This window comes from Lepisosteus oculatus, chromosome 10 (assembly GCF_040954835.1).
Source record: "Lepisosteus oculatus isolate fLepOcu1 chromosome 10, fLepOcu1.hap2, whole genome shotgun sequence".
Lineage (NCBI taxonomy): Eukaryota > Metazoa > Chordata > Actinopteri > Semionotiformes > Lepisosteidae > Lepisosteus > Lepisosteus oculatus.
In genome coordinates this window covers 15,789,036-15,815,069 of record NC_090705.1, presented here as the reverse complement: position 1 = coordinate 15,815,069, position 26,034 = coordinate 15,789,036, and the positions used below count along the sequence as shown (strand labels likewise).

At 45.5% G+C, this 26,034-nt stretch overlaps 2 protein-coding genes across 9 annotated transcripts in view; one reads left to right on the top strand and one right to left on the bottom strand.

Moving 5' to 3' along the window:
• ctdp1 (CTD (carboxy-terminal domain, RNA polymerase II, polypeptide A) phosphatase, subunit 1) overlaps positions 1-10,918 on the bottom strand; it is a 129,711-nt gene extending 118,793 nt beyond the window's left edge. For 2 of the 4 annotated variants that reach the window (XM_069194952.1, XM_069194953.1), the window contains exons 1-5: positions 10,098-10,918; positions 5,545-5,628; positions 3,884-3,977; positions 2,671-2,799; positions 1,005-1,155 (exon numbers count right to left, since the gene is read on the bottom strand). In XM_069194952.1, the coding sequence (XP_069051053.1) occupies positions 1,005-1,155; positions 2,671-2,799; positions 3,884-3,977; positions 5,545-5,628; positions 10,098-10,402 (763 nt within the window). In that variant the 5' untranslated portion in view covers positions 10,403-10,918. The remainder of the gene's footprint in view (positions 1-1,004; positions 1,156-2,670; positions 2,800-3,883; positions 3,978-5,544; positions 5,629-10,097) is intronic. The other 2 variants (XM_069194954.1, XM_069194955.1) reach the window with 1 other exon arrangement.
• Positions 10,919-12,906: 1,988 nt separating this feature from the next.
• Positions 12,907-25,395, top strand: adck5 (aarF domain containing kinase 5). Of its 5 annotated transcripts, XR_011190671.1 has the most exons (16): positions 12,907-13,070; positions 14,549-14,634; positions 14,782-14,931; positions 15,513-15,588; positions 16,690-16,890; positions 18,058-18,198; positions 19,097-19,210; positions 19,362-19,493; positions 20,254-20,337; positions 20,655-20,736; positions 22,094-22,172; positions 22,661-22,752; positions 23,859-24,111; positions 24,366-24,482; positions 24,891-25,167; positions 25,311-25,395. XR_011190671.1 is itself a non-coding variant. In XM_069194950.1 (15 exons), exons 1-15 carry the CDS (start codon positions 13,047-13,049, stop codon positions 24,994-24,996), a joined length of 1,737 nt encoding a protein of 578 aa, XP_069051051.1. In that variant the 5' UTR covers positions 12,907-13,046; the 3' UTR covers positions 24,997-25,395. The 5 variants fall into 5 exon arrangements, 4 of the variants coding, with proteins under 4 accessions (XP_069051051.1, XP_069051052.1, XP_015213168.2 ...); XM_069194950.1 differs by having other exon boundaries at positions 24,891-25,395; XM_069194951.1 differs by lacking the exon at positions 15,513-15,588 and having other exon boundaries at positions 16,695-16,890; positions 24,891-25,395.
• Positions 25,396-26,034: the final 639 nt, after the last annotated feature.

Genomic DNA, 26,034 nt, shown 5'->3' with positions numbered 1-26,034 from the left:
GATGAAATTTTCAAGGCTTAGAAACTATTCCCTGGGAAACATTCTGTACATTGTGCATTATACATTACCATATATATTGTTTGGTGGAAAAAGCAAGTTAATTTTTTCCAGTATTCCTGAAGTTCTCCAACAAAATCGACAAAAAAAAACATGACCCTAATTTTCAGCAATTTAAGAGAATATCATCCAAACCACAACTTTCCAAACTGCATTGTTGTGCTGCAAAAAAAACTACTACTACCTTTAAAAATGCTGCCTCTGGAGGAGCTCACCCGGTAAAGGTGATCACAGGCTGAGCTCTGGGATCACGGGTTCGAGCCTGGGTCATGTCAGGTTTCACAAGCAGCGAGACACAGTTGGCTGAGCGCAGCCGAGGGCAGGGCAGGGTGGCACAGCAACCCCTGCGGGCTTGTGGGCACCTGCAGGCTTGGGAAGGTCACAGCCTGGGATGCACCTCTCCTCCCACTGGCACTGAACCTACTCACAAGTGGGAGTAGTAATAATAATAATAATAATTTCGTACACTTATGTAACGCTTTTCTGGACACTCCACTCAAAGTGCTTTACAGGTAATGGGGAATCCCACTACCACCACCAATGAGCAGCCCCCACTTGAGAGATGTAACGGCAGCCAAAGTGCGCCAGTACACTCACCACACACCAGCTCTCAGTGGGGAGGAGAACAGAGTGATGAAGCCAGTTCAGAGACGGGGATTATAGGAGGCCATGATGGGCAAAGGCCAGGGGGAAATTTGGCCGTGATGCCAGCGTAACACCGCTATCATTTTTGAGAAACACCCCAAGTCTGTCCACACTTCCTTTTTTCTCTCCCGTGTGCCATCCAGGGCTCAGAGCTGCGAGTTTAGATGTGAAAAAACAGGACTGGCAAGCCACAAGGGGTGTGTATAACCAAAAAAATACTCCGTTTTAATACTCTTTTTTTTAACAGAGGTGTCACCACGCCGCCCTGCCCTTCCCCGCGCGAGCCGGGTCTCGTCCCGTACCTGCTATGGTGTGCGCGTAGAGCCGGCTCCCGAAGGTGAAGACGTGCAGCTCGTAGAGCCTGGCGATCTTCTCCAGGAAGTCCTTGCAGTGCGGGCGCAGCCGGGTGTGCAGCATGGGCTCCCCGCGGCCCAGCTGGAAGTGGAAGATTCCCTGTGGAGAGGAACAGCCCTTTAAACCAGAGAAGAGCTGTGCGGAGGCTCGCCACAGACCGCAAACAAGAGCGCAGGGGAATAGAGAACACCCTCGCAGCCTGGAGCGGATGGAGCTCCACATCCACTTATTTTACATTTTGGATTTCCATTTCCACAGAGAGGCTTCCGTGTGGGTGGCTCAAACTGTAGTTGTCGGGTTTCCTGTCCTCTGAAACGAATAACGCAATTTCCAACCCCACAGCATCATTCCTTCTATCCGTTTTAAGCCATTCTCGCAGGGAAAACTCAGTGCCCAAGTCCAAACACCATCTCAGTCAACGTCTGTTAAGAGACCGGTACTGGGGCCCAAAGAAATGCGACAAATCCATCGAAATGCATTTCACTGCAACCCCTTACCAGCAGAGATTATCTTCCGACAGCGACGCTCTAAATTGCAAGCCTCTGTTGCTTTAAAAGAGGAGGACAAACCTCTCACTGGTGATGTAGGACGGCTTCCAGAAAATTACCTGCTGGCTGAAAACCCACTATTTTATGCTTTTCTCGAAGCACCTATTTGGCTTATAGAAGTTTCGACACCTCAAAAAGAGAAACAAACCTCTGCTTATGACTTGTAAGCTCCTAGGAGGATGTTTGCTGTGAAAACGTTACCATGACGATTACTGAAAAGCTGCACCCACTGGCACGAACACGCTCTCGAGATCACCGGGCCACAGGCTGAGCCACCTAGCGCCATCATACCACAATCCCCCGGGCAGAGCCTGGCCGTCCTCAGTGACCACTGCCCACGTTATTACTCTTGCCCTGTCCACGGTGCGCCACAGTGCTCACCTGACCCCCAGCTCGAACCCGCAGCCACAGTGAGCTCAGACTACACTCAGGTGAGCACTTTTACTGTCTGAGCCACACACGAGGTCCCTAAAACCAGAACCTGTCTCCAGGAAAGCCTAATTAATAATTCCTTACACTTATATAGCGCTTTTCTGGACACTCCACTCAAAGCGCTTTACAGGTAACGGGGACTCCCCTCCACCACCACCAATGTGCAGCCCCACCCGGATGATGTGATGGCAGCCGTAGTGCGCCAGAACGCTCACCACACATCAGCTATCAGTGGGGAGGAGAGGTGAGTGATGAAACCAATTCATAGATGGGGATTATTAGGAGGCCATGTTGGTAAAGGCCAATGGGAAATTTGGACAGGACACTGGGGTAACACTCCTACTCTTTTCAAGAAACGCTCTGGGATTTTTAATGACCAAAGAGAGTCAGGACTGGGGTTTTACGTCTCCCCCAAAGGACGGTGCCTTTTTGCAGTACAGTGTCCCTGTCACTATACTGGGGCCTTAATACCAGAGAGACCACAGGGTAAGCGCCCCCTGCTGGCCCCACTAACACCTCTTCCAGAGGCAACCTGAGTTTTTTCCATCCAGGTACTGACCAGGCTCACACCTGCTGAGCTTCAGTGGGTTGTCAGTTAATCACCCCAGACAGCCTCCCCAGGCGCACTGGTTACCTTATTGGACATGCGCTGGCAGTTCTGCTCCGTGGTGTGGATAAGAGTCTGGTCCAGGTCCACCATCAGCACCAGCTTCCTGTTGCGGTGTAGGCGCTGCTGGTCCTCGCGCCCCAGCTGTTCTGCTTGCTGCAGGGAAAGAGGCTCTTAATCACACGGCCGCACAGCGGTCGCAAGACCCCGTGATTCCAGGGAGGCCCCTCGGGACACGAGGACGCGACGGGTCCATGAGCCAGAGCTTTTTTATTTTGGTTTTATTTCCTACCAATAAAACTTGCATCAAATATTGTCTCCCGGAGCAGAAGAAAAGAATCTACTGGTATCCAGCTGTCTGGTTAACATGAACGTGCTGTAGATCAAAATGCAGTGCAAAACTCAAGCAGTCCCTGGGATCCGATGTAAACTGGATTCACCGGTTTTGACAATTTAGGGCTATACGAGACACCCGATCAATTTATCCATTTTTAACAGCCGCTTGGTCCAGTGCAGGGTTCTGGTGAACCGGAGCCCAAACCAGCAGACAAGGCAGGCTGCACCCTGGAGGGGACCAATTAACCTAGACGGCACAGCTCTGGACCGTGAGGTGAAAACTGAGCACTCTGAGAACACCCACACGACCGCAGGGTAAACGTGCAAAGTCCATACAGAATGTTTTCCTAGCCAGGACCTGAGAATTGTGTGGCAGCAGAGAGTAATTCCAAGACACCATGCCGCCACCATTGCAGGTTACACTCATTACATTATTCACAAGAAAGCCACAGGTAAAGTTCTGGGGAACCACACCTGGAAGCCATGTAGGTTTAAGGACCTGAATCTCTTTCATCTTGAACAAATATCTCAGGGGTGATGTCCTGAAAGGTAGTGATAAAGAATTCCATTGGACTGACTTTAACCCTCAAGGAAAGAGAGATCAGATCAAATGAAATGGAAGACCAAGAGCATTTAACAGGAGGCACTTCTCAAATCAAGAGGTGCTGGGAGTCTGGATCCAGCAACCCAACCAAGCTGACGACGTGAAGACCCCAAGACCCTTCAAACTCTTTCCTGCAAGGGGAGATCCTCAGATCAATTCTCGACCAGAAGCCCAATGAGCAAGACGGGCCTAAAGGCGTCCTCTCCTTCCGGGTCTCTCGTGTGGGTTTTTCCTTCCTCGACCCGCACCCTGGAGAGTGACGTGGTCGAAGGCTCGGCCCCTCCCTGCCGAAGAACTCACCTCCGAGCTGACCATGAGCTCTGGAACACTGTGGACCATCGACACCCTGGCTGTGGATATGGGCGCCTGCTGTTTCCCGTTTTTGCTTTCTAGCCTACGGAGAACGCAAGGGAGTGTGGTCAACAAATAAAACACCTACCGATTCACACCATCATCGTGTTCTCATTTGCCTCCCATTTCATCCGATATAAAAAACTTCTTCACAAACGGCCTTCACATTTACATTTGGAAGAAATAGCTCCAGTTAATATTTTAGGCCTCAAATCTAGGACCTCGGATTTGTCTGGTGCAGACACTCTTCATTCAACTTTACTTCCTCACCTCATTCACACAGCACATACAAGCCACATACAGGGGAATCGAAGCCATCTCACTAGTGTGATAGCAGACCAAGCCATTTCCTTCTTCTGCAGCTCATCAGTGGTGTGTGAGTTTTTATTAAATTACATAAGGGGTAGTTTAAGAAAAACTCTTTTTGTTTTTCTGATTATAGAAAGTGAGTTATTTCATTTTTATTTGCAGAACATAGATACTGATTGAGCACATCTACTGGGGTGTTGTATGTTGTTTCCAAAACATATCTTCCCCACAATCCCTGGTTGAATTATTTAAAGAAATAAACCAAATTTGTTTGGTATGACTACTACTCTCTATCCTCAAGTTAACAGTAAAAAAAATGTTGCTGTTCATCAGGAAACGCGATTCGGACCCCTTACTAATTCATCTAGGCATCATTTTCTCTATATCGGACAAAGATCTTTACGAGATCTTTTGTGGCTCTTGAATAGGGTTGTCTTTTCATTTTGTGAAATTCCCTGTGAAATGTGAAATAAGTGTGATTCAATGTCCTTTGTCCTCAGCGAGACCAACTGCAGAGCTCAGATGAATATTAATTAGCTTTTGCCATATCACAGTGTTTGGCAGATTGAATTGTCTTACAACTCCAAATTCCAATCCTTTATCCCATGAAAAAGTTACTTTATCTTTAACAGATGAATTAAAAGACACAAAGGGTGCATAAATGGTCATAACAGTATTTAACTGTCTCATCAAAGTACATTCTTAGCTGTATTAAAAAAGCTCTGTTCAGTCATTGTTAGTAGTGTATTCCAGTTAGATTCCATCTCCTTCTTTAAATAAATAAAAGTAACTTTTGCCATCTAAACTGGCCATAATTATCAGCCTTATCTTTTCCACTTGTTCCCATCAGTTGAACTAGGAACTAGGAATGACAATCAACACAATGGTAAAAACAGCCCCACAGGAAAATATCCAATATGAGGTCAACTTCAAAAAGTCCCAGAGACCCAGCTATTTATACAGCACCAGCTAAGACCTCTAAAACCCTCTTATACAGAAGGCAATGATGTTTAAAACAAACATGACATAGCCACAAAAATTCACCCTCAGACATATTTTCAATCTAATTGCAACATATCCAAGATGACAATTTTAAATCTCCCATGAAAAGGCTCTTAGTGCCCGAATTCCAATTCCTCCGCGTGACAGGAGCCTGTTGGCGCTGGAGAATTCACGAGAAAATGAGCCCACGATTATCAGCTCAGTACTGAGGGCAAAGATCAGATATGGTATAGAGCAGGAGAGATCCACATTGCTGCACTGCGGTGCGGAGCAGAGGTGACGTGTTTAGGAGCACCTACTGTGTAAGATCCTGGCCGCATTCCGCACACAGTCCCTTCATGACAATGGGGTGACTGCATTCCTCGATGCGCACCAGTATCGCCCTGGAGAGAGAGGAGAGCAGGCCGCATCAGCACAAGCAACTACTATACCTGTTCACTCCACAGCCAGCATGGTGATGGAACAGGGACGTTACCTTGGGAAATATTAACTCTGCTTCTTTGCAGGGTCAGGTTCTGACTTTTCATAGACCTACAGACATTTGTGTCAAGAGATCAGATTCTCACAGGATTAAGAATCAAGGGGTCCTCAGAGCAGACCACAAGCAGAAAATAAACTGTTGCCTCCAACTGAAAGATTGGTCTTCGTCAGGAAAGAACAGTAAATTTTAATGAATGCTGAAATTAGGGAAGGCAACTGTCAAAATATTAAGTCTGAACATAAAAACATTCACTAAAGAGAGGAGGCTGTTTGGCCTGTTAGGTGGCTAGAAGCTGATTCACCTCACAATCTCATCCATCTGTTTCCTGAACAAAGCCAAAAGTTCTGTCTGAGTAACTTGTTCCAGGCTTCTACAACCGTTTGTGTAAAAGAAGAGCCACATGTTCCGTTTAATCTGCTTTTCCCCTACATTTCATTAGCAATGGACCTTACATACACGATGTGGTTCTCTCTCGACAAAAGATTTGACATTACAGAGGTTATTACGCTGACATTAAGAAGAAATTGCGGGTAATACATTTCTGTGAGAATCGAAGCCCCTTTTTTGACCTCACCAAGACAAAGCATCTTTTAATTTTAAACTCTCATTTTATTTTTAAGACTACCAATGTCTTGGCCACAAAAGTTTTTTTCTCCTGGTTCAAGATGTATCATATTTTGCACACTTACTACCCTGGTGTTGAAGTACCTGGACGGATTTATGTAAAGAACCTACAAGAGCAAACGATGAAAGACGACCAGGCGAGATGCCCACGGGTTTCAGTGCTTCTGTGGCTTGAAGCTGCTGAACACGACAAGACAGAAGGACAGCACTACAAGCTGCTCAGTCTCGCACATCACTCCCACAGAATGGCTGCCATCTCCTCAGGCTTGTTTTCTTGGGCAGAAAAGGCTGCCCTGGTATGAGCGTGTCCCCCCCTTTCAATTCTGAATACCCTCAAGACCAGGAGACTCCTGCTACAGACAAGGAGTCTCCTCAAAACTTGCCCTGAGACCAGCCCAAAAACCCACAGACAGCAGATTTACTTTTTCCCAGACTCTTGGTAAAACCTGAACCCTGAGTCCCTGCTATCTCGTATTACCAAAAACGTAGTTTCACATTTAGGAAAAACACCCAAACAGGCATTTGCAGGCTGAACTGGTGTCATTGAGAATGCCTGTGCTAAACGGGTTTTAGGGACTGCAAACAAAAAAAAAACACCCTTGTAGTGCTCTGTGGCTGACTAGGAGATTACCATGGCAACCACATGGAGCTCCATAAAGCGCAGAATCTGTCCGGTCCACAAGTCCATGTGAAAAATGTACACAAACGGTTCATGAAAAAAGCAGAAAACCAGATGTGGCTTTCGCTAGTGCATTTCAAGGCCAGACACCTGGGATTATCTCTGAGCAGCTAGCTGGTACAGGACTTCAGGAAACCCCCTTGATATCTAAAGGTTTCTGGTCAAAGCCCCAGGTACACCACTCACAGACTGAGTTTGCTGCTTGTACTCCATCCTTCTGAAGAGGAGGAAAATTAACATCACACCACACAGGACAGCAAAGAAGCTCCTGATACAGGCGTCACGCCCTCATCTCCAGACTCCAGACAACAGCAACTGTTACACAGCAGTTGCTAGCTCATGTTTCACATGCTTTTCTGGGAAGTATCTCAGGAAAGACCACCTTCAGTCAGCTCTGAGAGAAAAATCGTCTGGGAGGTGCCTTTGTAAACATGCTCAGGTTCTGATGATTTTACCTTATTCTTCAAGCTTTTTCTTGTGCTGAGAAAACTACAGGTAAATACCTAAAAAGATGTAAGCACAGAAATTAAACCTGATCAATGTTCTTCCAAACTGGTCTGTTGGTTTGGATATATGTTATTTTTTCAAATATGTAACTGAAGAGGCTTGTTTCCAAATGAGAAACAGCACATGAAAGGGAGCTGAAGTCAACACACAACAAAATGCACCTCTGCCTGAATCCAAGTTCATCACAATCAGACATTTTCACTCGGCTACACCACACGAAATTAGAAAACTTTTCATCCCCTGCCTGATGAGTAAAATCCATACTCAGACACAATGGATCCCTGCTGGGCCACACTTCTGCTTCCCATATTTAACTTTTTATTTACATATATTAAATGAAAATGACCTGTCTGTCCATTGACCAGGTCAATGCAGTGGATGGCTTCTGAATCAACAGAGCAGCACGACCCAGAGGACAGAAGTGGAAACTATGTGTAAATACATTTAAACCCGAGAACTGGAGGCACTTCTTTACACAAAGAGTGGAGGGAGTGTGGAATCAGCTGCCCCATCATGTTGTTGAAGCCGATACTAATTACCAAACGGACAGGATGACCTCTTATTTATAACCGTTCTCATGATATTAGCATTATCATTTACAGACTTTGAATTTAACTTCATAACACCCCTCCCTAACCTATACGTTCCCTGCTACATTTGCTTACTGACCATCTCTAGTGAATAATCCAGTGTTTAGTTTATTCCATCTGACTTCTTAATCACAGACTGATCAATCTTCTAGTTGAGGTAAACTTTCATGTCTCAAAACACTGTACCAACTGTACTAAAACCTCTACCAATTTCTAAGGTTCAGATATCACCCCCATTCAGCTGTGTGGACTGGAATAATAACTGCTTACTTATATAGAGCTTTTCTGGACTCCACTCAAAGTTCTTTACAGGTAATGGGGACTCAGATGCAATGGCAGCCAGAGTAAGGCAGTATGCTCACCACACACCAGCTATTAGTGGGGAGGAGAACAGAGTCAAAGATGGGGATTATTAGGAGGTCATGACTGGTAAAGGCCAATGGGAAATTTGGCCAGGACACCCCAGTTAAACAACCCTACTCTTTTTAAGAAATACCCTGGGATTGTAATGACCACAGTCAGGACCTTGGCTTTATGTCTCATCTGAAGTACAGCACCTTTTTTTTTTTACTATACTGGGGCAATAAGAGCCCCACAGACTGCAGGGTGAGTGTCCCCTACTGACCCCACTGACACGTCTTCCAGCAGTAACCTTAGCTTTCCCAGGAGGTCTCCCATCCAGGTACCGGCCAGGCTCAGACCTGCTGAGCTCCAGTGAGTTGCAGGGCAATACAGCTACTGGAATGTAAGCAAGTGGACCTCAGCAGACAAGAAAAAAAAAACATTCAGTGTCACTCCCAACTGTCTGTGCATCAAACATCGATCACATATGAAGAACTATTCAGACAGAAAAAAAGGCACGAACTCTTAAGGGCTTTGTTCTGTATGCTGAGTATCCAACAGGTGTATTAAGTAACTAAGAACGTAATACATAAATATGTAAACACAAGTCTAAAAGAACAAGCAGATCAGCTCAATTGGGATGAAAGCAGGAGAGACAGGGAGCACCCAGGACCAGGGTTTGGGACCACTCACTGGAAAACAGCACGTCAATGAACCATTACAATCTCAATCTGAACAGCACCTAAGATTAGGACAGTAACAGCAGAGTTTGACAGAAGAACTAAGTGAATGATAAACCGCCCGGCTGTGCTTTAGCTCGACGCGGCAATGTTGACAGAATACTAAGTCACGTGACGCTGACAGCTCCAGCACGCGGCCCTGCCCCCCACCCCGTGAGCAGTTTCCACAGACGCTGCTATTGCGACTCGTCCTCTGCAAAACAAAATGCTCGTCGGTGGCAATTCGGGAAGACCCAAGCGTTGTTGCACTCCAAAACTCGGCACGAGTGGCAATCTGGGCTGGAAAAAACATAAACGGTGCCATTACCCCTTAAGAGCACGCGTACAAACACACCCCCTTTTCGTACAACAAGCAGCTACACACGTCTTGTGCAGTAGGCCTGGCGAAAACACTGCGCTGTGCGCTTTCCCTGGGCATTTAAAACGCGCCATCTAGATAAAAAAGACAATTGTAAGACCGTCTGCACTAACTTTAACTACGTCTCACGCACTAAGATGTTAAGGGGTTTGTCTTCGAAACGCAAGACGCGGCTCCAGACAACTTGAGCTTTTCTTATTTTCAATCTTGGACCACGAAGTTATAAGTTTTCAGTTAACTCAACACTCCCCGTACACTTCATCCACACTCGTACAGGAGAACAAGCCGCGCAGTTGCGTGATCTGATGATCACCCCGCTTTCTCTTTAAGCAACTTTTCTCCGGACTACATCAATTTGCAAGTGTGTTCCTACAAAGTTCTGCCCGTTTCGGACAGTTAGTTAAACCCCTGCAGCGCCTCGATACATCAACACGAGCACGAACACTCATTTTCTGCAAAGCATGACTACTGAGCGCCGCTTTCTACCCGCAATCCCCCTCATGTCCCCCCAGCCCACAACTGACCACTTACCCCGGAGAAACGACCTGTCCGAGCTGACAGCAGAGCTCTCTGACCACGCCGGCCCGGTCCGATTTCACCTTCTTCTCCGTCGACCGAGTCGGCGGCCCCTGGGGCTCTGCTCCGGCCTCCCTCTCCACCGGGAGCGGGGCGCACAGCGCCAGGACGGAGTCGATATTCACATACGATCCCGGCTTTACCTTCCACTCCAGCAGCCGCAGGGGACGGGCCCCCGCCGGGCAGCGGATCTCCGTCACCTGCTTAGAGGGGCCCGCAAGAGCTGCGGTACCACCGCCGGAGTCTGCCGGGTCCTCCATCCGTGTCGCACCCCCAGATCCCTCCAAACTTTAGCCGAGAAGGCGATGCGCCCTGAACCGCTGCAGATCGAATCGGAACTGCAGGCGGCTCTCTGCACTTTTAAAGAGACAGCAATCGGAAAGCGAAAAGTGGAAACCAGAGAGCAGCAGCAGATGAAACCAAAGCGTTCAGGTTCGCTCTTCCCGCTCGTCAACAGGAAACACAAGCCTCCGAGAGGCAGCAGGTTGCCGCACCGCTTCCGGGAGACGACGCCGCCGCCGTGGAGGAGGAGGCAGGGGGAAGCGCCTCACAGCAGCTCCGGCTCCGCGAAGCCGGGAAGGCACTATCATTAAGCACCTTATATTTTCGCCCAGTTCAGTATGACGTTTTTAAATGGGATAGCGATTTGGTACAGAGTAGGTCTTTTTTTTACAGCTGTACAGATATTTTTTTTTATCCTGCTAGTGGACGTGCGTCGAAATATTAAGAATAGTGCTAGGTTTTGGGGGCATTAAATAGGTATAATAGTGTGCCAAACATAATCCACAATTGCTGTGTAATTTCGTTTACTTTTCAGGACTTGGAGTAAGCTTTGGCAACAAAACTGTAATTATGATGCAAGGTGATGTAACAGCGTGATACTGAATCCCCTGGTGCTCCAGGTGCTGAGGTAGGCGGCGGTAGGACCGGGCTTGCTGCGGGAGGACAAGGTGTATGCTCACGGCCTGGCACCTGTTTAAATCTTGGTCCTGGAATTGGACAGTAATTCAGTAATTCAGATATCATCCATAGTTTCTGAGAGAAAAAACAACTTCGCGGTTACTGGAGTTAAAATTATTTTACCACTTTTTGCTATACAAAGTTACCCTGTCTTTTAAAACGGTATTAGTCGTATTAATCATCGTGAAATGTTGACATACTGCCCAATTTGACAGTTGAATTTGATGCTAAGCCCCTTGGTGACAGTTTGCCTCTTAAAAAAGAGCATAATACAGTATTCTTTGTTAGTGTCTTGCTTTATGTAATGTATATTGTTCCTGGTCTTAAATTAATTCATATTTTAACCTACTGGTAATAATGAAAAAACGATGAGCTGTTACACTTATCTATGTAAGCATCCTTATTTGTTAGAACAAATGTTGATGACGGCCGTGAAGCTTAAACATATTCATTACATTCAGTTAGTTTACCTGTTTGTTGAAATGAAATATTTTGGTCTTCAAAAGTATTGCATTATAAAGAAAGAATAAAGGTTCTCAATGTCTTATTGACAGTAATCATTCTGAAATTTGTGAATGTCTGTGAGTCGACACATCTGTTGCTAGGAGACAATGACTTAAGACGCCTATGATGGGGTGTTTGAGGCTCCTCCTACTGTTACAGAATGACCTGTATTCTGGCCTGTTATAGAGAATAAATGAGTCAAGTATACATATGATGCTAATAAAATAGGAGGATAAGCAGTTACTATAGAAACCATAAAGGAAATGCAGAAAGATTTATATAGAAAAGTCTGGGAAAACATTTGGCAGATAAGATCACTCTATTGGCCATATACAATTTATTGTATTAGGAATTTGTCTTTTCACATACTCCAACTTGCTCTCCATGGGACACATAGACAGGGAGAGAAGCTTGTGGTCAGAGTGCAGGGTCAGCCATTTATACAGTGCCCCTGGAGCAGTTGTGATTAAGGGACTTGCTCAGTGGCCCAAAGGCGTAGGATTTCTCTGCCAGCCATGGGATACAAACCGGTAACCTTCCAGCCAGAGGTGCAGATCCTTAGCCACAGAGCCACAGCACCACCCTAACATGTAATGTAAACAAGCAGAAACAGTTTGCATGTTCTCTAACCCTTAGCCCAAGCTTTACACATTTTAACGCGAGCTTTGACGTCATGAAACATGACATCTGTAAGGGCTCTTGCTGGCACATTTACTTCTTAGTAAACTGATTTTTAAAAAATTAATTATATGTTTTTTTCCAAATAAAATGGGTTCATTTTAAAGTACTTCACTGACAGTTATAAAGTCTCTTTTTGGCCCAGTATGGCCTCATTTTTAGAACCCAAAACCAATCCATCCCACCTGAGAGCAGCAGTTTGTCATATTCTGATTCGAAATAAACTGTAGATTAAAACCACCTCAGTGCGCTGTCCTTTTCTGCACCAAGTTTCTACCTATTACAAAAACGCTACCCTTAATAAATAAGGCCAGGGAGGAACGGTAATCACAAATCTATAGCTGATAAAGATTACACTATAAATACAGGCAGCGGTATTCTAAAAGGTGTATGGACCTCCTCCCTCGTTTATTTTGTGGCACCTTCACAAATTTAAAAACCCCAACCGGGAAGGAGAGCAGGAAGTCTTATCCCGTCCACGTGACGTGACGCGTAAATCAGCTGCCAGCTCCGGAGTCACGCTTTTATTTTGAAAGGTGCTGCCAAGCTAGCGTCGCTTAACGACGCTAGCTTCACGCTAGTCAGTCACCCCACGTGTCACATGACCCCAGTGCGTGTGTAAGGCGAGCCTGGCAATAGCGAGGGGAGGCGTCAGAGTCCTTGCTCGTTAACTATAGGCAAAGGGCGACTGGCAATCACAGCCTGCGTTTCCATATACTGTCCGGGCATAGACTGGTTTTACACATTGTTCTCCTTAGCGACATGGCCGGAGATACTTTCAGAGCGGTAAGCGAATGAACACAGTAAAGATCACTTCAAGGGTTTAGCGAGTTGCATTTTTGAAAGTGGTTGACAACTTTTTCAACGGGCAAGAAAAGAAATGCAGTCCGTAGTAGTGCCAAATGACGGCTTTCTCGTGACAAGTTCACTTTGCAAAATATTCTAAATTCTAGTGTCGTGCTTTTATGCGTGTGAGATTTCGCTGGTACCGAGACAGAACGGGTAGTATTTTTTTTCGGTGCAGTTTTATGAATATTAAAAAGGGATAATGGGTGTCAGTTGGAAGACGCAGTCTTCAAGTGAGGTTAGTCTTTGATAGTGCTGGTGTAATGACAGCAAGAACAATTATTCGCAAAGCTCCCAGTTCACAGTTGCACGCTGTATTGATCATGCCAAATGCATCAGTCTGTAGCAGACGAAAGGGTAATTAAGAATTAACTGTCTTCCCCTTTAATATTTCTGATGTACCATAAATTAATGTATATGTAGAATACAATATTCCAACCACGTTAATACGTCAAATTGGTTACTGTTTTTACCATCATTGTAGTGTTACCGCATGTCTTATTGCTCTGCTGTTCACCCATTTAACTGTTAATGCGGAAACAGCACTGGTCGCGTTAGTTATTATTACCAGCCTTTAGAAAGGAACAATCCCCGGGAATCTTTTTTAATAACATAAGGTGTGGAATAAACGATCGTCGGTCTTTTTTGCTTGCTGACTTGAAGCTAATAGAACCTTATCTGTCCCCTCCAGCTTCAATACATGGCTTAGGGCAAGTTACAAGCTGCCTTGTGTCGAAACTCTTACAAGGGTGAATGTCAGTGAAGAGACAAGGAGAAAAAAGGGCTGTCCTTCCTTTCGCTTACACTTTCAGCTTTCTCCCAGTTTCTCCCCTTCATATCGGCTCTTTCAGAATGAGACAGATCCCACTGTCTCGGGTCAGGTCCCTGACACTGAAGCGCTATCTTTAAATCATCTGGTTTGTAACAAGATGTTCTCTTAAACTGCTAATAAAAACAACTGTGCCTCTGAATGGACACCAGCAGCCTTGATTTAGCAGTTGCTCTCTACCGTGCCGCTTCTAAAAACATTTCACCCTGTTTGCATGAAAAAGAAAGCCCTTCATCATCTGATTACTGTGCCCATTTATGGGTGTGGTGCTCTGCATAATGGGATTTGCAAAGTTTAAAACTCGGAAACCTTAACTGTCCTCAAGGGCTTTTGATCATAGGGAATTGGTCCAGGATATTTTCATCAGGTTGAATTGAAAAGGATCTCTGAGAGCAAGAATTTCTCTAAAAAAACACCCCTATATTGTTGGCAGTGTTAAGATATTGCTCGCTCTGGTGTAATGTGTATTGTTGTGCTTTGTGAATTGTTTTGGTTTTTTTTTTAAAAAAAACAGTTTGGTCTGGTGTTCCAGCACACAGAAAGACGTCTGGCTCTGGATTAAGTGGCTCTATGTTTTTGTGTCCTGCAGTTGCGGCTGTGTCAGCGCCACTGGGCACTGTTGCACCACAACCCAGGCTCTGCCCCACTGGCCCATCTGAGCTCCTGGTCTGCAAGGTGATGTATACCGTCTGCTGGCAAGATGTTTCTGGAGGAGAGTGGATTGTGTGTACTGTCCTAGCAACAGGCGTCCTCGGAAACGGCACCTGGACAGAAACTTCAGAACTGGAGCGGTAGATGGTAACGGCTGATGTGTCTCCCCAGGCCGATGAGGAGAAGGGGTTTTCTGAAGAAGGTGCTAGTGGGCGCTGCGGCAGGCGTGCCGCTGGTCTTGGGAGTGCAGTACGCCCTGTCAGGGCCGCGGGAGAGACGCAGGATGAGAATCTTGTTTGAAGGGCTGGGCCGTTTTGGCAGGTGTGTTTGTGGTTTGGTTTTTTTTCACATTTGCCTGCTGGATGGCTTGAAATGTTTCGTGCATTTTGGGTTGCCAACTTTCACCGCTCGATTCTCCAGAAACTGGCAGCTTTTAGGCTCGGTTATCTGATGCTAAAATAAGCCCCAGTATCTGGAGTGAAGCTCTATTACAAGTTCGGACTTCCAGGAAAAATGATGCAGATAAAAACGATGGAGGAGTCTGTTCTTTGGATATTCAAAGAAGGGAGTGGTTTTAGTAATTGCAAATGGTCTGGCTTACTGTATTGGGTGAGGCTGTAGGAACTATTCATGTACTTAGCTTACAGCTGTCTCTTCAATAACTTTCCTCAATCTTTTTTTTTTTAGCAAGTACATATTAAGATGAATATGGAAGACAAGGCAGTGTTGTGAGGCCCAGTGTATCATTTCCAAAGGGCAAAGTTTGACATGTTGTGTAAATACACAATTCACTGCTGGGTGTCCTCAGATGGTGGCCTCAGAATTGGGGATGGGGGACTACTGTATTGTATTCACAGTGCTTGACTGTTCTGAACTGAAGAATCGTGTTTGTGATCATGCAGGTCACTGTGTGTTGGATTGACGATTTCCCTTGATTACTGGTGGACCTCAAACGTCAGCCTGCAGGGGCTGGATGAGGTAAATTTTGAACACGGTAAATGTGAGCACGCCTAAGACAAAATAACAAAATGGGCTGTATAAACTGAAATCCTAAAATATATTTTTTTAGAATGAGCTTTGCTTTACTCACACCCCTATACAGTGAGGATGTATTTCTGAGTACATCTAGGATGATGGATGGGAGACTGCCAGAAGACAGAGTAAATTTCAATAAAAGACATTCAGTTCTGTTTACGTGTGACTACAGTATTCTTTTACTGCTGTTTTTAATATTATTCCTGATGATATTGTGTGCCTCATATTAATGATTTATCCCCTGAATAGAGCTCAGGGATTTCATTTGTGTGTCCTACAATTCTAAACCTTTCTTTAATATCACTTCAAAATTGGATTGCCTTTGCTTTCTGCTGGGGAGCATTCAGCCTCAAAGAGAGTTAACAAAAAGTGTCTGCATGCTACATTGATTTCTTGATAATGCACAACTCGGTCCTAAATTACTCAGTATAAATTGCTATCATACTCACCAGCTGGGTATAACCTGGATATTTGCAGAATCACTGGACTGCCTCGGAGACCTGAGTAAATATTATTATATAGGAGTATATCAGTAAATTTATTTTGCCATTTTAAAGGTTTTTGTGTAGAAGATCCCAAAGCACAATGGTTTCTGTTGGGTCATTTTGGATGGGTCCAAAGGGTCCTGTATCCAAGTGAGTCTCCATCCTTTACGAGGGCACATCTTACAGACTGGACCGTTCTGTCACTGGGCTGAGTTCCTCAGGACAGGCATGGATAAGATAAGATCACTTTATTAGCCGTATAGAATTTCTTGCATTAGGAATTTGTCTTTTCGCATACCCCAGCTTGCTCATGAGACACACAGACGGGGAGAGAGAAGCTTGGGGTCGGAGCGCAGGGTCAGTCATTTATACGGCACCCCTGGAGCAGTTGGGGTTAAGGGCCTTGCTCAGGGGCCCAACGGAATAGGATTCCTCTGCCGGCCACGGGATTTGTTACCGGCAACCTTCCTGCCACAGGCGCAGATCCTTAGCCACAGAGCCACCGCTCTGTGGACTGGGGCCCTGTCCTTTCTTTGACGGCTCTCCGATCTCTTGCTAGAGCAGCCCGGAGTACACGGTGGGGATGTCGGCCTGTCACCAGAGGGCTGCCAACCACATGGTGGAAGGGGCCATTCGGAACGGCGGCCTGTACATCAAGCTGGGCCAGGGTCTGTGTGCCTTCAACCACCTGCTTCCCCCCGAGTACATCCAGACCCTGCGCGTGCTGGAGGACCGGGCTCTGGACAGGAGACACAAGGAGGTGAGCGCTAGTCACGCTGTTCGCGATTCTGTGTGCTAGTGCAGCTCAGCCCTTTCCAACACGTCAACTTCAGATACGGCTGAACTGTAAGTCAGCTCTTATTACAGTTTGGAAGGGTTTTGAAAAGCACAATGTGTTGGTTTGCTCCCACCGTTGTTGAAACTGCCTGTTGATATTCGTGTCCACCCTCTGATCACGGGTTGGAGCCTGGGTCATGTGACTAGCTGCCAGTGTCTCCAAGTGGTGGGACACTCTCTGCGGTGAGACCCAGCGCCCCCTGTGGCCTCCCAGGTGCTTGAAGGTTTATGGTGCTTTTATTGAGGGCCACACCTGTCTTCCAATCAGCGCTGATCCTCCGCTACAAGGCAGTGCTTCCTGCGATGGGTTAAAAGACGATTGGCTCAAATATGAGCAGGGGGGAGGAGTCTACCTACACTTCCTCAATTTGTTCCAAATCATATGGGTTCCATCAAAAAAGTGATGATTCTAAATTTTAAAGAAAAAAAAACTTAGGAAGAGAAACTTCAGGTGTCTCTCTCTGATGTATTGTGCAGCTAACAGGTCAGCCTAAACAGAACAAGCTTCTGAAATGCTTTACTACAATCATTTCCAGAGGTAAAACAAGGTAGCTTTCAGGTGACTTTAAAATGGAAACCCTGAGACACAGCTACTGTAGCTAATTATAATCAAATTTTGATTCATTATTAACCTTCTCACCATCCCTGTAGAGTGGACCATCTTAAATGGCATAATCCTGTACAGATGTCTTTTATGAAGTAAAATATGTCATTTTTACTGTAAGTTCTGCAGAGTATATCTTAATGCTGTATTTACTGCTTCTTGTACTCAAGAGATCGGGTTGCTAAACCTCTGGTTAGCAGCACCGATTAAATGCTAATGACAGTTTTTCCAAGTACTAATTGTATTTCCAGAGGTGAATGTTTTTGGCAGTTTTCATAACCCTCTTTTAAAAACTGGTCATTACTTAAGATGAAATGAGATGAGGCGTACCTGTGTCCATCGCAAAATAAACTTCTTCTCTATTCAGTTTCCGGATGTCGGCTGCTCTCCTGACCGACACATAGAACTTAAATCCACGTGGGACCCGAAAAGTCGTTTAACAGGAGGCGATCCCTGACCCGTCCTTGTCTGCAAATGTCCCCGCAGGTGGACGCTCTGTTCCTGGAAGACTTCCAGAGCACTCCTGACCAGATGTTCAAGACGTTCGACTACGAGCCCGTGGCGGCAGCGAGCCTGGCTCAGGTGCACAGGGCGGAGCTGCAGGATGGGACTCCTGTGGCCGTCAAGGTGGGGGGCTTCCCATCATGCCAGCCGTCTCCCTCGCGGCCTTCGTTCTGGGGGCTGGTTTCTGGCGCAAGCCCGAACCTCCGTCAGTGTCAATTTTACTCTTTTGTGGAAGCGATCTGCTCCTCCTTTGTGTGTCCACTGCATGAGGGGTTGTAGGCAGATGCTTCAGTTGGCAAAAGTGAAATTTGCAGCCCTACCTGTCCCCTACCCTTCTGTGCACAAAGTGAGCTTCTGTACTTCTTTCCCTTTGGGATTTGTGCTTAAGTGTTTTTTTTTATACCAATATATTTGCATTCATGTTTTTGCATTGTATATCTGTATCATGTCTGATGCACTTGGGGGGGGGATAATTAAGCCATCTGCTCACAGATACTCACACAAAGTCTTCTTTCTGCTGCACTTTCTATTTTAATGTGAGTTGGAATTAGGCAGAGCTGGTTAGGACTCTAGATTGTGAGGTTGCGGGTTCGCATCCCAGTGGGGATACTGCTGTGTCCTTCAGCAAAGTACTTTTGTCCTTATCACTCCAGCATCAGTCAAATTCCTAACAACAGGCCAAGAGCCAGAAAGAAATGAACCATAAAAGAGTCGCATGTATTTCATTTCTATGATTTGAATAAGTTATTCTAGACACATGCTTGTGTCCTGGTTCACATACGAAATTCCTCTAGGTATTTAGTTTTTGATATAACCTATCCCAACTAGGAGTTTTTTAAAAATATTTTCATATTTCATCAGTGTGGAGGCTAGCACGTTCAGCTCTTAAGAAACTGCACAGAGCTGTCATGGTGTTCCTATCAGCCTCCATATATGATGACAAAATGGCATCCAGGCAGCAGAGACAGAACTGCCACAGTGGTGCCAGTCAGCCTCACATCCAGCCTCTGCTCTGTCCTAGGTGCAGTACATAGACCTCCGAGACCGATTCGATGGGGATATACGGACAGTGGAAATACTTCTGGACATCGTAAAGTTCATGCATCCCAGCTTTGGATTCCGATGGGTGATAAAGGTGTTTAAGAAAGCGCTTTTTTTTTGGAATGCATCACATTCCAGCACTGGGACTGGCACAGATTTGAATTTTGTTTAAGTATCGCTTGTTCTAGTTTAAGTGTGTATCTTCGGTGCTGTAAAACGTTTCCCCTCTTTCTGTACGGAATCAGGATTTGAAAGGAACGCTGGCCCAGGAGCTGGATTTCGAGAACGAAGGCCGGAACTCGGAGCGCTGTGCCCAGGATCTCAAACACTTCAAATTCATTGTCATTCCCAAAGTTTACTGGGACAAGACCAGTAAGGTGAGAACAGAACAGCAGCTACAGAGTCAGTCTGTCTTCAGAATTCGTGTGTGTGTGTGGAATATACGTGTGTCAGGTTACAGATGTTGCTGAATATTCTTCTTTAATCTCTTCTGAGATCTGACACTAGTTCAGTTATACATGTAATTCAGTGACCAGTTTTAAATATTTAGATGCTAGTGTGCTTGAATGCAGAGTGGAGCTTTTTGAATTTTTCTGTGACGGCCTCATTTTGTTTTGCCTCGTGGTTTCATGGAGGGCTTTGAATTTCTGACACAAGTAGATGAGTCCCGGTACCCACCAGTAGAACCTTGGGGAAGCACTTAAATAGGTACAGTACAGCAGCAGCCAAACATGGAGAACATTTTGTTACATAAATCGTTAACCACTACCGTTCTACAATAAAACAAACATTTGGCCTTGTTTGCAATTAACAGGGTTAAGAATCAGTGTAGCTGTGTTGTATAGTAGCCCCCTGCTGTTTACAGGGGACCAGTACCTTAAAATCCCAGGAAACAGCAAATCTGCAGAGCGCAGATTGGGCAGACTTAGGCATCTGGGGCTCTGGGACAGTTCCTCTTTCTTCTGTGCCAACGAGTTGTTTCCACTGAGAGCAGGATCCTTAACACTGCACAGGGAGCCCATATTAATAATGACAACAGGCACTCCAAGATCTGAAACTTTGCTTTTAAAATGGGATGTGAACTAACAGCTCAAGATGATTGTCTGTGAGTGAGTAACACTCCTGGGACTCTTGCAGAGGGTCCTGACAGCAGATTACTGTGAAGGTGTGAAAGTCAACGACGTGGAAGCAATCAAGAAGCAGGGCGTCAGCCTGAAAGATGTGAGTACTGTCTTGTTCCGGAGATTCCAGGTACCAGTGTCTTTGCCAGGGATGAAGAGCGTGTTCGTACGGAGGTGCCAGACTCCCTGCGCTCGCACAAAGATCTTCACGAAGGCAGCTCGGCCCAGCCTGATATCGCACAACTCTCCTGTCTCCTCATTTTATTTTCATGCAGCTTCACTTCAGATAGGTGGTTGGTTTCCAGTTTGATTTAGAGTTGCTGGAATTAAAGCATGCAAAAAATGGACGATATCTAAGGATATTCTGTAACAATTTTAGAATTGTAAGAAATTGTGTGTTTTTTTTTTGTCTTGCAGACCTCCGATAAGCTGATTCGAACGTTTGCAGAGCAGATATTTTACACTGGTTTCATTCACGCAGACCCTCACCCTGGGAATGGTAGGTTTGCAGCTGTGTGAGTGTCTTTGCTCCTTTTTTTTTGCACAGGATTGCGCTATTGCACTCGTAAAGCCCTCAGGTTAGTTGGCAACGATCCCTTGTATTGTAACAGAGATGGATGTGGAAGGTAAATTCTGTAATAGTCCCTAAGTTAGAATTTAGTGTGAAAAAGTTTTAGAATTTCCACAGTAGTTGCAATTGGAGCACTGTGTATTTTGATAATCAGGATTCCATAAATATACACCCGGGACAGAATGCTAGTCCATCACTGGACACGCCCAATCACACGCTCACATATATATGGATATATTTCTCCCTGCCCTGTTTTTGGAAATGGAAGCATATGTTTTTTGGCATTGCTTTAATTAGCTGTCTACATTTTTAGATATTTTACTAGAGGCATGTTTGTGTCTTGCCTATTCAATATTCTGTCACCTTTCGGCTCTAAAATATTTTTTGGTAGAAGAGAGGATGAATTGCAGGTTCCTGTATACAAGCTTCACGTATTACAATGCGACCCATTTGTTGTCTTCTATCGGGAGGGGGCAGTACGCTCCACGTGTACAGACTATGGGCCAGTTTCCTGGATTAGCTCCTGAGCTGTTTCCTGCAGTCAGGTCAGCCCGCTGCGCTTGTCCATTTCAACCGCTAGGTTACCAATGAGAGGAGACCATTCAGCTCATCCATCTCAAGTAGCTGATTGATCTCAGGATCTCACCCAGATTTCCCTGAAAGTAGACAAGGCATTGGCATCAACCTTGACATCATAGGCATTGGCCCAGTTGGCATTTGGCGGAACAGTGGCACTGTGGCTAAGGATCTGCACCTGTGGCTGGAAGGTTGCTGGTTCCAGAAGAGGAATCCTACTCCATTGGGCCCCTGAGAAAGGCCCTTAACCCTAGCTGCTCCAGGGGTGCCGTATAAATGGCTGACCCTGCGCTCTGACCCCAAGCTTCTCTCTCCCCGTCTGTGTGCCTGTGTCTCATGGAGAGCAAGCTGGGGTATGCAAAAAGACAAATTCCTAATGCAAGAAAGTGCCTTCAGTTTACAGTTTTAAAAGCACTTCCTTGTAGTTTCTATTTGTACCCTGTGCTCCATGTTTCACTATAGATTCTGAAGAAGTTCATTCATTAACTTGAACTGGATGGAATTTTCTGCATTCAAGAGTAAAAGTGTAGTTTTTCTTTTAACCTGTGAGTGTAGGGTCCCTAAAATCTATCTAACATATCTAATGCAAGCTTTGTATTTACCAGTACAAAATGAAATGCAGTTTTTAGAGATCTTAGAATGACTAGATGCTTGAACAACACTAACAAGGAGCTGAAGGAAATCTAATACAAAATCTGTGTTATTTCAGTCCTTGTGAGAAGAGGTCCAGATAAGAAAGCTGAATTAGTTCTTCTGGACCATGGACTATATGAATTCCTGAGCAAAAAGTAAGGGGCCATTTTTTTTGTCTCTGCTTTGGAGGTTTTTCAAATACGCAGGTGTTTAGTTACAACCAAAGGCTTTTTTCTCCCATTACATGGTTTTCCGTGTAAATGCAGTGACTTACAAAACTCCCCTTTTCAGACATGCCCCATTTTGTTGAATGACAAATGATATATAGTTTTCAAAGTGAATATTTTTCATCAAAACATTTTAGATGTTGATTTTTCTGTGAACCCTTTCGTAGGTGAAAAACTGTGGATTTAACTTCTGAACCTTCAAGGTTTGATGCATCAGCACCAGTGCAAACTGTTTTACTAGGTGAATTAAGGGGGAGCTCTATGGAGGACAGAATATTACCCTGAGATTTAAGTTTATGGGATCTTTATAATATTTCTTTCCCTCCTGCTTGTGAAGCGACTATGGGATCACTGGGGATTAAAGGAGCTGTGCAAGTGATTATTCTTACCGGATTGTGTCGTACCTGCACTTTCAGTGACAGGGTGGCTCTGTGTAAGCTGTGGCGATCCATCATTCTGCGAGATGAGCCAGCTATGAAGAAGTACTCTGCTGACCTGGGAGTCCGAGGTAAGAGCTGTGGCCTGTGCAGAACCTTTGAGACTGGCTGCCAGTTGAGAGTTGTGTATATAAAGCTTTTAAAAAGAAAAAGTACTTTATGATTTTTGAATTACTTCTTGTAGTAGGGACAGCTCACTGGCGCAGTGGTTAGTATTACTGCCTCACAGCTCTGGGGCCCTGGGTTCAATTCCAGACCCGGGGTGCTATTTGCATGGAGTTTGTATGCTCTCCCTGAGTTTGCATGGGTTTCCTTTGGGTGCTCTTGTTTCCTCCCACAGTCCAAAGACATACTGGTAGTTAATTGGCACTGGTGTGAGTGTGTCTGTGTGTGTCCAGTGATGGACTAGTATTCTGTCCAGTATGTATCCTGCTTTCTGAGACCCTGTAGTAGATAAAGCATTGAGAAAATGGATCTCATAGTAGAGCTATAAATTCCATACACAGTAGTAGTGAATAAAATGGGATGGTTTAAATATTTTCAGTACAGTTTTTGAATTCAGATTGTATTTTCTTCATTATTTTGGGCAATTCTAAAAGTACCTGTGAAGAAAGTTTACTGTATTGCCTGAATTACTAAAGCTACAAAGTAAATCCCCTGCTCTCTCTGCCATGTAGTTAGTGTTTCTGAATCTTCTGCACTTGATTAATCTGCTGTTTTAGTCTTGGAAGTGACTCCCGTCTGGTTGGATTAAAGGCCGGGTGAACTGCTCAGGGTAGATTTTCCACTTGCAGCACAGATTGATTTCCACAGAGCTAGGGTTGTTTCCAGTTTGAGCTGTGACTGAGAATATTCCAGGCTGTAGCTCACTATTCATCAATCCCTGTCTGCGCTGGCCAGTATCCCCTGTTTGCAGTGCTGTCAATCAGAGATGCACCACAAATGCAGTCTGTACTGACTCTCCCGTGAGGCAGTGTGAAGCTCCCAGTGGGTCCGATGAAGAATAGCTCCTGCCGGTGAGCGAGCCGAGCTGGGTTTATCTGAAAGTCCAGATCAGGAGCTTAAAAAGTAGAAAAATAATTCAAAATTAAAGAATGGAGCTGTACATAAAGTTGACTTTGGCTAAACCTGAGATATTGCCACCAAGATCATGGGCATCTCCACCCTGCCTCTGCAGATTACTTCCTGTTCTGCGAGATTCTGCTCCAGCGGCCCATCAACATGCGCGATATGGGGCTGGCCAACATCCTGACGCGGGAGGAGACGGCCTACATGCGGGAGATGGCCATGAACCGCTTTGAGCGAATCATGGAGGTCCTGAAGGCTCTGCCTCGGCCCATGCTCCTGGTCTTCCGCAACATCAACACGGTGCGCAGCATCAACATCGCCCTGGGGGCGCCTGTGGACAGATACTTCGTCATGGCGAAGAGGTACCACGCCTGGGCCGTGAGACAGGGAAGTGTGCCCTCTCAGCTAGGATGTTGTGATGCGTTCTGCCGCTTTGTGCAGCTCCATTAAGGAGCAATAGTGTGTTCAAGTGGAAATGTTAAGAGTTTAAAAATAAAGCTCCCTTTAAAAGAGAGAGCTTGGCCGCGTGCCCTTGGCCGGTTTTCGGCCTAGGGTCGGGAACTAGGCCGAACGATGGGAGCTGCTGACCGCGTTCCTCTCTGGTTGTGGCTGGCAGTGCCGTGAAGGGGTGGAGCAGGATACAGTCGGATGAGCTCAGAGGGCTGCCCCGCTTCGGCGTGTTTCGCTGGCTGCGGGTAGTGTGGGAGAGCCTCAAATTCGAATGCGCATTAAGGTAAACCCCTCCGTCCCCAATACCGCTGCTTCTGCACTGTTGGATTTCTGTCCGATTCTCCAGCTCCCGTAGCTCATTTCTTTTAAGGGCCTTTTCTTATTTAGGAAAAGAAAAATGAGTTTGAGATTAAAGCATACAACAATCAGATCACATGTGCATTTTCTTGTCTTTTTTTTAACATAGATCTCATGGCAGTGTAGTTGTAGCTTTAATGGAGGGGGTGTCTGAGAAAATCGAAAAGAACAGGTTGCTGTCACGCCAGAGTCCCCTCGTGTTAGGGCTTCTATTCCCCCCCTCCCCCCCTGCATTTCATTTGTGAATAACTTGGCTGAAATTCAGGGAGAGCAAATGCCTGGAAGTTTTCATTTTAAAAACAAAAAAAAGCTACACCGGCTCTCTTACCCACAGGTCTGAGGTGGTGCTGATGCACCTGACAGCCTCACTGCTTCGCCTGCTGGTTCATTTCGGTCTCCTGCCCCCGGATGAACAGGTGTACCAGTACCTGCAGCACTGACCTCGGCCGGCTCGGGGACGGGCAGGCACATCTCATTACCTCATCCGCGCAAGACGATCCATCTCAAGCAGGATTCATACTTTTGTTGTGCTGTAGCAGACAGTACCGGTGCCACTGTGGTCCGGGTCTGCGCTGACCACTTGGGGAAAGCAGAGCACTTTTCAAAGGAAGGTCAGTGTCCCTCTCAGCGTCTTCACACTGGTTCTGACCAAAAAGCCAAAGCAGCTCAGCACTCTGTCCAGTATTCACACTGGGAACACTGGTAAATGAACTAGACCTGGATCAAAATGCAACATGGACCTTGTTTTTTTTAGGCAAAACGACAATGCAAGACTTTTGAAGAAGAAACGAATGCAGACCGGCTGATACAAATATCGCTTATTAAACTTGTAGATGTTGTGGTTGGACTCAACAAGTACACATCAATCTAGTCTTCAAACTGTGAGCCCTTTGCAAATAGCACTCAAAGTAATGTGTTTGCACACATTGAGAGGGTGGAAAGAAAGACCATGTTTAACAGTAGGGGTGAATTAAAAATATTTTTACCTTCAGTTTTAAATACACGTTGGAAACATGCAATATTATTTTGCTGACATTTCATCACTGTCAGATTTTTATGTCTATACTCTTGTGATTTATGAAGTTTCCAAAGTTAGGTAAGTTCAGTGACAGTTTTGTCAAGCTTCGTCTATTGCTTGGCGGGGACTCCTGTTTCCCTGCACTACAAGAACGTGTTTTGCGTGACTTGTGTTGCAAGAGCCTGCTGGATCTGGGGTGTAGCTCAGCATGTGACAAGCACTCAGGGTAAGTGGCTTTGCAAGAATCCTGTAGCCACACCTCTACATTTAATAGCACTGCTACACTAATAGTCTAGTTATTTGGAAGCTAATTTACTCGGTACAAGAGAGAAATTTGTAAAGGTTAGTAAATGTCTCCAGTTCCTCTGGGTGTGTATTGTGGACAGATGGTCATGCAGTCGCCCTCAGTCCTACACTTCCAGATATGCTGCAGGTCTCCACGGCCATTCCTGTGAAACTG

Excerpts from the sequence above, each read along its gene's own strand:
- adck5 (XM_069194950.1), top strand. The coding sequence starts at position 13,047 with ATGGCCGGAGATACTTTCAGAGCG. Across the intron at positions 14,635-14,781 it reads CTGAGCTCCTGGTCTGCAAG|GCCGATGAGGAGAAGGGGTT; the intron begins GTGATGTATACC and ends GTGTCTCCCCAG. Across the intron at positions 19,494-20,253 it reads ACTGGGACAAGACCAGTAAG|AGGGTCCTGACAGCAGATTA; the intron begins GTGAGAACAGAA and ends GGACTCTTGCAG.